Source organism: Pieris rapae, chromosome Z (genome assembly GCF_905147795.1).
Source record: "Pieris rapae chromosome Z, ilPieRapa1.1, whole genome shotgun sequence".
In the NCBI taxonomy this organism is placed as follows: Eukaryota; Metazoa; Arthropoda; class Insecta; order Lepidoptera; family Pieridae; genus Pieris; species Pieris rapae.
The window spans coordinates 6454475-6466196 of record NC_059534.1 but is presented as its reverse complement, the minus strand read 5'-3'; the positions used below and the strand labels follow the sequence as shown (position 1 = coordinate 6466196).

At 32.3% G+C, this 11722-nt stretch overlaps 1 protein-coding gene across 1 annotated transcript; it reads right to left on the bottom strand.

Moving 5' to 3' along the window:
- Positions 1–1608: 1608 nt before the first annotated feature.
- LOC111000452 (sodium- and chloride-dependent neutral and basic amino acid transporter B(0+)) lies at positions 1609–8267 on the bottom strand. Its single transcript, XM_022269891.2, has 10 exons — positions 8058–8267; positions 7314–7548; positions 6295–6437; positions 5812–5858; positions 5646–5738; positions 4571–4831; positions 4050–4254; positions 3322–3535; positions 2314–2579; positions 1609–2154 (listed from the first exon to the last, which is right to left on the bottom strand). Exons 1-10 carry the CDS (start codon positions 8073–8075, stop codon positions 1738–1740), a joined length of 1899 nt encoding a protein of 632 aa, XP_022125583.2. The 5' UTR covers positions 8076–8267; the 3' UTR covers positions 1609–1737.
- Between the last annotated feature and the right edge of the window lie 3455 nt (positions 8268–11722).

The following is an 11722-nucleotide window of genomic DNA, read 5'->3' as shown; positions in this document are numbered from 1 at the left end:
AGAATGCGCGCGCGTTTTCTGCGCAAAATCGGCATTCGTCGCATTGGGGATTACTATTTTTTTATGAAGGACAGAACTGATTATTGAATTTGATAATTGCATATTGTGAAAAATATTTATCGTCTCATTTATTTATCAGGCCAAGTGTTAAATGGCATTAGGAATATATTTTAATGGAATAAACATCTCTCTTGGCTGTTTTAGTCAACCTTTATTTAAATTGCCATTGGTTACGCGTTGTACGAATGAGTACAATAGATCTTTAAGCTATAATAATCGATCAAATTCATGGTCAAAGTTATCATGTTCGGATAAGTGGCACACCAAGGGGACATTTAATATAAATATAGCTAGAACCAGGTTTTTGTAGTTAAACCATGTTTCAAAAATTTATAACGTTGATCAGACATCGTAACAATGTTACTAATAATTAAGTTATTCCTTTAGATTTTAAGGAAAAGTTGGAAAAATCTTACTTCCTAAAGGTTTTACTTTGCACATTGGCCTTCTTCGTGAATCATAAAAAGCAACCTTTGTTATGGTCATTGATCCTGATGAAAAAATATTGTGTACATCTTTTGTTATTCATTTCAACCATGAAATATACAGAATATTTTTCCCTAACCCAAAAAGTAAAAAAAACAAATGTTACATTAAATGTTCGATATTCTAAGAGAACGTTTTTTAAACTAAAATATAATTTATTTTGGTATTAAATACCACTATTTATTTAGTAAGGTCAATACCTACTAAATACAACTAAATAGATTGTTCCCGAAGGGAATGCAGAATGCGCACGGTGACGAATCGCGGGCTTTTCCAAGACGAACCAGTTTGTACACGAGCAATGGGTTCACAATTACCAAAGACGCTTAACGCTTTTATTACAAAAGATAAATGACTGGCAGATAGGCATTGGAGGCTGGTCACCTACTTTCCTATTAGATTTAAAAATGATCATGAAACAGATTCAGAAATCTGAGGCCAAGACCTCAAGAGGTTGTAACGCCAATGATTTTTTTATAACTGACTAAATACATAATACAATTTGTCCTAAAAACGATTTATAGACAAATAAGCTTCTGAAATTATGCAATGTTAGTTAAAATATACTGTAAATCTATTATGTAACAGACCATAGTACGTGCATAAATATATTAAAATACTATATTTACGCTTTCCTCGAGTGTCATTCATATATTGAAACATACAAAAATAACGATACTTAAATAAAAAAGTAATGAGCAATTACTGTTCTTGTCATGCGTTTGGTGCATCGGATGACGCATATAATATGTTCGGAATATATTACAATCGGCCGATCTTTTATCAACAAAGAAAAACGAAATAAGGCAACCGTGATCTTCCTAAAGGAAGGTCGGCTCGGACCAGTCACGTAGGCCGGCCCGCGATAGATGAGGCCACTTTGATTCATTTCCTTGTCAAACATAAGGCTATGTAACATTACCGTACCTTAGGGAAACAAAAATATCTTGTGCCAATGTTTTTAAATGACTAATTGTTCAGTGGCCATGCAGACAAACCTTGTACACTTTTAATATTCAACAAGAGGACTTTTATACCGAAATAAAACGATTAGTATTACAAAAAAAATATAATTAATAAATAATACGTCCTTGATTTTCTTAATTGAATCGTGACTAGACAACAGATAATCATAATTAATGCACAATCTGTCGTACGTAATACACTATATAAACAAGTATTAGAAGAATCCTAACATTTAGATGCAACATTATTTTCGACTATTATAACAGACTCGTCGGTGGAAGTTCGGCTGTTTGTTTTTACTTTATCGTTTGATATCGCTTTTGGCCAGTCAAGAGACTTTGATCTTCGTCTTGTGGGATAATGCAATTCAAATAACTCTGCAAGATATTCTTTTCGATAATTATAAAGCCAATCATCAGAATTGGAACGTCTCTTGACTTCTTTAGGTACATCGCTAATTTCCTGTGATTTAGGTATACTTAAAACACTAGATGTGCCAGAAAATTGTCCTAAATTTCGTCTGTGATATCTAGATCGTGGAGCGTGGGGATCTGCTTCGTCACGTCTCATTAACCAATAGTAATGCGCTATAGGATCTCTGGGTCCCCAATGCCGTGAAGGTCGTATGGATGATTTCATTTTCTGTAACGCAAAAAAATCGTATATGCGACGCATTCTTTTTCCTTCAAGCTTTTCCTTATAAAACAGTTCCGCAATTGCGGAAAATTAGACAAATTCGCATAAGCAAAAGGAAACAAATGATATTTCGCAAGGCAAGTTATAAAATTTAAAATATATTACCGAGATAGTATCATATTGTACTTGTCGAGCAACCGAATATATGGCAAACGATATTATAATTGTAATGGCTATTGTTGTTGCTGCCGTCAGACCAGTCGCTGCCCACGGCGCTTGTGTCCACTGTGGCGTTGTTAAATAGTGAGTTGTGTACCACCAAATTAGAATTGGTGTCATAATCCCAGGAACTGAACATAGTCCCCAAACCCAAAATCGTAGTAACTCTCTGCTAGTTAGAAATTCTATGTCGTGTAAAAGCAAATTCCACCCTGTAATATGGCTTTATTAGCAATGCATTCTGTGAAAACTCCGTGCATAATTTAAATTGTGTACTTATAAAAAACGGGATATCATATTTCCAATAACTGCCTTATTCATAACTGAATCCATTTTATTTCATTGATACTGTTAAACCCTCCGCTCTAGTAAGGAAGACAGATGCGTCGAAGTGCACAGAACATGAGGTCAATATCAGACACTTTTTGTTAAAATCAGTATGATTACTTTCTCTTTTTAATCTGATGATATTTCTTTCGTACCTACCAACTATCTACGTTTACGTTAAACAAAAACGTATACACTTCTATTACTAATGTTTTCACAAATATTTTTATTTATATCTTCACGCCTTTTTCCTGAGGGATTAGGTTGACACCACGGATGTCAACTTGCTACGTTCCCGGCAGCTCTCTCGGTCATCCACTTTCATGACATTCACTATGCATGCGCGTCAGTACTTAGTTACCTACTCATTACTAAGATAACAATAATTTTGTCTAGCATTTCCACGAACCAACAAGGCCTAACCAATCCGATTTTACACCATCGGCTGCCAAGTATATCTTATGTTATCGTTGTTCTATGTCTATAATATGTTAACCGCATTTCATTCGTCAATTCTACGTGGCCAAACCACCAAAGCATTCCCTTCCATATCCTTCCCCCTGTGTTCTCTTTTAACCCACACTGCTCACATATCATACCTTATTAACATGCATATTATATACGTACCATAAACAAAAACGAAAGCGGATATTTCAAATATAGTAGTAAAATTAACAAGAAACGGCAATACTGTATCCTCTAATAAAATTAGTGCATTGTGGTCAACTAATAAGGCAATTGCTAGGCCTGATCCTACTAAGGAACTGCCAATTGAAATATACCACCATTTGACGCATTGGATACGACGAAACCGATCATATAAAGGATAGAGTAGAGATACCTGAAACAGTACAAAAAGTCATTGGTATCATGTAATCTTGTACTACATTTCTGCTTATAGAAAACAAGCTACACATAGATATAAATTTTAAAAATATTGATGAACACTTCGTTGAATAAAAATAAATATGACATACAAATTGACATAATTAATTGAAAAGGAGGGCAACTGGCGGCCTTATCGTCTCTTCCAGGCAACAAAATAACGTAAGCAAGAAGTACAAAAATACATGATACATATAGTTATTTAGACAAAACTAAAATAGGAACAAAAAACTAAACGCAAAAAGGGCACATGAAAAACGAAATGTGCACATGAATCACTATCATTTTCGATCAGCCTCACATCAGTTAGTACAAAAGTTAGGGATATGACGTGGACAGATAATTAAATAGTAATTAATACAGATAGTAGAGAATTAAAGGATGATAGAAGAAACTACAACACAATCATTTGATATTGTAACATTCAATCAAGATGTTGCAAAAGGTATACGATGGCAAAATTTACTCACTATACTTATTAATCCTGATAAAAATAACGTAGCAAATATTAAAATAGGCCACACAGGACTGAGATGTTTCTCAATAGTAAAATTGTAAGTATGAGTCAGCACTGCGAACACATCATTACCAGCCTCTGGAACGCCGAGGGCAAACCATGTAACCAACCCAAACCATACTGTTATCATGTTACTTCCAACTAATAAAAGCGTGGTCCTGAAAAGTACGTTCAAAAAATATCATTTTTTTTGTTAAACAAAAGAACTTGACTATATAATTACTGCCACATAATCGTGTTTTAACACGTATACGAACATATATATTAGGTAACATAATATCTAAACTGTCGCTTTATATTAAATAATAATAAAAGATCCAAGATTTCTGTTCCGTTCTGTTTATACATATATATTCGTATATTTATATATATCTGTTTGCACACAAAATATACTAAAATATCTAGTCGCAAAGTTTGCGAAGATTCACCTTTCGACATTATTAGATCGATTCAACATAATTTAAGTCTACTAACCATTCGACATCTGAAGTCACAAAAATTGAGTCTCCAGATGATATAAGAAAGCCCCCAGCTACATGAGCAGTTATCAATGCTTGAGCTATCGCCTTATTCCATATTTGTGGCCTCAACAAGTAAACCCAGTCGTCGGTCTTAGTAAACGAGCTTAGACTAGTTTTATCTCCAGCAGCTGATAAAATTATAAGCCACAGTATTGGGGCAGTTGGACCCAATACGAAGAAAATTACTCTCAACGATTTCACAGGTCTGTAAAGTCTAAAAAACATATGAAAATACAGAAAACATCATAGGGAAAGTTTTTTGTAGAACTGCGGGCAAATGACGCCGCATTTGGACACTCTCGATGACGAAGGGTTCGCGAGCGTTGCTGGTCTAATAAGAATTGAAGGAATTGATGAAAGAACTGAATTGTAATTCGAAGTTAAATTCGTTCGGAAATACTTCTGTCGACAACTAGCACATTGGTGGTGCGCGGCAAAACTGCCTTAAAAATGTTCAGCTGCAACGTTTGATGAGGTGATGCAGAAATCAATAAATGTGTTCCATGACATCTTCTATTAATAAGATTTAGGGTCACAATGTCTAGATAAGTTCCAAATAAGCTATTTATTACTTATTGGTAGGATAAACACTATTTTGCGTTTCACAACTGTCAGTTCTTCGGAACTTTTATCTTCCGAATAATTTATGTGTTGCATAGCTGTTTGATACTTTATCCATAATTTGTGAAACAGACCCTTAGAGTTACAGGAACCATCTGATTTTTAGAGTAGGCAACTTTTAACAATATTAACTACATCGTTTGTAACCTAAAATAATGAAAACTAGTTCTTGCATGAGATGGTTTGACTTAGTAAACGCGTTTTAGTTTATATTCGACGTAGTTCCTAGCTTAAACTTAGCTTCTGAAAAACCCTGGACCTCGAACGTCCAATGACGCACTCGGCATATTTTGATTAGTAATACGCAATAAAAAACCACTAAGATTACAAACATAGAATTTGAATAGGTCATATAATATTATAATTATGCAACAAAGGTTCGTCTGTTAAACGAATTGAATACTTACATAAAAGGAAACAGGAGCCAAAGGAAAACAATAACCAGCGATAATGCAATATAGTATTCTGGCTTCTCGTGTATTGGAGCAAAAAACGTCTCGCTAAAACAATACAGAACTTTTAATGTATGAACGTACATATTTGGATGTACAATAGCTACAAACGAATACTCACTTAAAACATAGTGTTGCGTTGTAATTGACAACTTCAGGGCCCTGACCCTGGAAATATTGATATTATTACCAAATATTTAGAGCCAAAAATTAAGTTTCAAAAAAGTCCCAACGGAAGTTAAAATTCACTTCCCCATGCTTGTAGATAATATAATAGATAACTAAGTACAGCTCAGTTACAATAGATAAATGTATTGTAGATAAATGTATGTTATGTATAAAACCGAGTTAATCACTGAGATTCCAGGATTTCAATTTACTTTAAATTCAATTCGATTTTTTATGCGATGGCGATTCGTGGCTAAATTAATTACAGCCAAAAGCTTGATCATGATTAGGCGCCCACACAGCATTTAAAGACTTCGTCATAATGCTAATAGAATAATTATAGTAATTCTACACATATCCTTTTTTTGTATTGAGGGATAGAATGTTGAGGACATCGCAAGTAGATTATGGCAAAATTGAAAGTTATATCACTCACCGCTATATCTAATAGATCAGTGCATTCTCCAAAGGGAATGGAATTGTTGATACTATACAGGAAAAGCGTGGCGGACATTGCAAGATATATGATGACACAAATTGATGCAGTATATGTAATCAAAAGCCGTAGGTATCCAACACCTAGAAAGTTATTAAATGACTGTTGTACAAATTAGAAAATTTTAACCTTAATCACTTTTACTGTAAATATTATATACCTACTATTAATAATTTAAGCATTTTTTGTAAAAAAAAAAATTATTAAGATGCTACTTTTATTATTAGCTGCATAAGTAATTTACTAACATTTGGGTTTCGATTAGTCTGCAGAATAATGATGATCTTTGATAATCCAAAGCGAAAAAGCAAATAACAAACTTTATTTTGCATCCGATTACTTAAAAATTGCATAACGCAAACACAGATAAAAACATGCTTACACGAACGTTATGTATCGAATTCACCTATTTTGTACTTACTACTGGTTATAACTAGTGTATATAGGTAAGTGCATAATCTATAGGTATACGTAGTATTACACTGTGTGTGTTTTACTGTGTTTATTTTATTTATTTACTTATAACAAGACTCCTTCGTTTAAAAGTGAGGTAAATTGTCACGAGTGAACAATAAGTAATACACTTTACAGACGTAACACAAAAAAAAACAAACATTTTAAATTACATTTTAAAAACTAAAAGAAATTTACTAACTACTATAGGCATTAACAAATAATTGAACTTTTGCCAGCTCACTTAACGGACAATAAAAAAATCCGTTAACTTATCTATTTCGTTAAGTAAAATTAAAAAAAATATGTCCTTTGCAGAAGGTTGGTCCTAGCTGTGGTCACATGAAGTAACGGCCGCGGCGGAGGATGTCACGTTCGTATATATACTATTATATTTCTTATACTTTAAATTATGATCAAATAACGTTTATACAAAAGAGATTAATAGTGTAACGTTCTGGAATGATACAGATTTTACGTTAACTTAAAACTATTATCGGTGGTACCTTTAAACAGGGGGACAGCCGTCCAAACTCCGACGGGATCTTGCTGGCTTAATTGGCCCATTGACAATTGCAAAAGTACTACTGGCAAGGCGACCAATACCAGTGCGATAGTTACAAGAAGGGCAAATGTCAATCCACCATAGTGGAATGCGTCACGTGGAATTCGCCATGTGGAGTTCAGGCTGAAGGAAAGAGCCAATATGCCGAGATACGAACGGGCCTTAGTTTTCCAAATCTTAAAGAAATGTTTTGTAAATTAGTAGTACTTTATTAGCGTCTTGTATTTATTGGAAAAAACTAAAACAATATCTTCGGTCATCACGTGTTTTATATTTTAAAACCTACTTTTAAGAATTTATGGTAGAAAGGACACAATCTTTAAAAGTATACGACTCGCAACATTTACAAATTTAGAAATATGACCCGGTTATAAGTTTACTAAAGCAGAAATAAGATTAGAAACATTCACACTTTGTTCTGTTGTTTAAAATGTTTCTGTTAATCTGTTTAAATTTGTATAAAAATCTTAACTTAGTGACGAAGATTCTTTGTTTTACGGTAAAAGTGATAACTAAAAGCTGCGTATGACTTTCAAATACACAACTTTCTGATTTCTCGTAATTCCAAAGAATTGTTGTTTTCTCTACTTTTATTTATATTAACTAAACATAAACACTAAAGCATAATAAATATATATTTTTACTATCTATAAAATGAGTACTTATTTAAATATATAAAAATTACCTTAAATTTTAAGAACATCTTAGTTTCATAGATGACACCCAATCCAAACAGCACTGCAAACTGGCGAACCCAAATCAATAAGTAAGTTTTGGTGCTCTAGAATTTTTGAGATAAAGATATCGATTGTACGACGAAATCTTTCGAAGATATCGGACTGAAGTGTCTCTTGTATTTGTTTGTACAATGATAAACTAATGCACTAGTGTTGCATGATTGCTACACAATTGAGTCTCGAATGTAAATAGTAAATAATAGTTTGTACATCGCTTGTTTTTTAGGCCAAATGAATTTATTGATGACCATGGAAATAAAAGGCACTCACGCACTATCGCTCTAATTTTTAATGATGAGACTAAATTTAAACACATATTAATTTAATGCACAAAGTCAGCAATACACAAATAACATGAGTGACAAAAACATAAATTTAAAATAATCGTGATGCTCTATATATTTGACCCGGAGCTCGGAGTTGATTTCTGGTGAATTGTTAACTTTACTACTAAGTGAAGACACAAAATATTTTTGCGTCGTACGTACGGTCTGGCAGAGGCGGATCTCCTTGAAGCCTGGACATGGACAGGATAAAGTATAGCATTGTTATTATTTTCTACTGATAAGATAAAAACAATCATTTTCACCACCCTATTCTGATATGTTTTTTTTTCAGATTATAAGATAAGGTTATTGTAAATTTGACAGTACCCAACATATGCCTTTAGTAATGAAAAACAAACAGTGGAACAGGACATGTTAATAGAGCACAGACCGTGGCTGGAACAATTCAGCGAGAAAAATATTAAACATATGAATGAAGGCGGCAAACAAAATAGAAAGAGCGGGTCTCGCGAGGAATTAATGAATATTCTAAATAAAAATATTTTCACTTTTTATAATATTTTATTCATTTTATATTTCACGACATTCGTAACTAGTGTATTTTAATTTATGAAATGTATTTTGTTTTTTTTTTGGAAAAAAATATTGAAATAGAAAAAGTAACTGGACACGATGGCGAGTAGAGTGTAATTAATTAAAAAAAGAAAAAATAAACAGTAGTGCTGCCTTCCATAATCACTCATTCCCATCCGCTTATAAAATGGGCAGTGTTGACCGCAAGGCTTAAGCATGCGTCTCTTAACCTCGAGGTCGTGTGTTCGAATAAGGACATCGTGTTCTTTTCTATATGCGCAATTAACACGCTCTGCAATACGACTAAGGAATATCGTGGGGAAATCACCATGTATCTACATAACAATTTAGTTATCTACTGTATTAGTTTTTATAACACCATGCGCCTATAATATGGTATATGTATTCAGAGTTTCTTTCGCCCATTATTTTCCATATGAAACTGGTTGCCCTACCAGTCATTTTTTTAAATATTTTTAATTTTGACTTTCTAAAACATGTTTGGATTGATTTTTTTTAAATCTCAGAAATATACATCGTAATCTAAGATAAACGTACCTACTATTTATAGGGAAACTAAAACCAGCATATTTTTCTTTATTTTTATTTAAAAACTCTTAATCTAGCAAGTGTTACATTATGAAATATGAAGTCACAAACATGAAGTTAAGTGCATTCCAAGAAGACATTGTTTATAATTTTTAATGGATTTTACTTGTGGTTTTTACTCGTTTACATTTTTTTTATTTGAAAAGAGTGACCTTTTGTAGCAAGTTTTATTGCAAGATCAAATTCGACAGAAAAACTACGTATTCTTTGTGTTTCCATACAAACTATGTTTATAATAAATAAAACTAAAGCTTACGCTAAAATACGCATATGCTTCCTTTCAGAGAAAGTCTTTGGATATTATTTAGACATTTAGGATAACAACATGAAACACTACAATATGAAAGTTTTGCCATCGAATCACAACATTGATACATTGATATAATATATCGAACATTGAATTGAAAATTCAAATCGCACTACATTAGAATCAATCATAATAACAAATTAAAAATATACTTAACAAAAACTTAAAAATATTAATAAAAATAAAATAGCTAAACTAATATCTAAATAATTGGTTCCCTTATAACTACTCGTAAAAGTTTTATTAGTGCCTTGCAAAAGCAATTCCTATTTAGGAAATAATTACAATTTTATCAATACAAATGAAAGACACGGAAACTGAACTTAAAAAAAAATATCTTAAAATATCAATAACTAGTATTATTCATATCCAGCGCAGGAATTTATCTTAATGAAAAAGGTGTATTGAGAGTACTCGTTTGTATCTTTTTTTTACAAATCGGTTTTAATGTATAGTATGCAAGTGACTGAACTTCTGGACTATTATACGATCGTGTTTTGTTACAGAATAGATAATTAGTAAGGATGGTGGTGGATTACAAGCCTTGTGTGAACAAGAAGTACTTAGATTTTTATCCTAAGTTAAAATAATATATTTGTGGTTTGTTCTGAAGACCAACAGGCCTTCGTGAAGTGACACAGTTTTATAGACTAACACAAAGGAAGAATCTCTTTTAGTAATATACGTAAATTTGGTAATGGTATATGTAAATTGGTTTTACTACAAAAATCAGCCGTTTGCGTGATCTAAAATAAAATCTGATATTATAGGCAATTCGTTTCCAATTTAAAATTATTTAATAATGAATATTTATATTCTTAATTTACGTACATTGTTGTAAAGTCTCATGTTATCACACAAAATTGAAATACAAAAGCATGTCAGTGGCTCCACGCCATGTAATAAAATTTTACCCGAAATAAATAAATTAAATTTTCTCCATTGGACTGTATAGCATCACACAGGCAGATTAGTTGAAATAACACTTGCCTGTCACATGTACATTATTATTCCACCCTTATTAATTAATTCTATGCTGTTGCTTGCTTTAATTCGTAATAAAACTCATCTTAACAATGGACATAATGATACCAGTCAAAAATATTGTATAGCGGCAATTTGAATACACAGTTAAATTCTACCAAAGTTAACAATAAAATCTGTATTTATGACAGACTTACTAAAGATATATATTAGACATTTATACACCTATTACATCTACACATATTATTATATAAATACATATAATAAGCAGTGGATATGCCAGAGCTAATACAAAAGATATAATAAACTAACAAAAATCATACACAATCAAACAATAGTAAAAAAACAAAAATCTATGATAGATTAAAGCAATCAGGAACATCCGCATGACATGAAGATTCATAATACCAGAGTTCTACACAAGGTTGAAATCTTATAGCATTATGATTGGTAGATAATTTTTTATTATAGAAACCGGGGGAAGCTAAATCATTGTACCGGTTGAAGTGTTCAAGCGATGAAGAGCCGCACGTAAATTTAACTAAGGAATTTTTTTAACAAACTGCTTTTTGTATAACATACTTGCTAGAACCGAGAGTCGAATCAATGAACTTACAATAGAAACGTTAAGGGCTACCAATGTTTATATTAGAAATAAACGCTTGATAATAAATAATTACCTTATTATTATTATAATTACCTTTCACCTGAATCTATTTCAAAGATGTTGAGATAAATGAAAATCAATGGTATTTAATATTAATTACATCTCCACTTTTGAGTGCACTTCACCTTCAGGTATAAAGAAATTTCCCCTGAATCATCACAAACAGGATAGGCCCACGTTTCATAT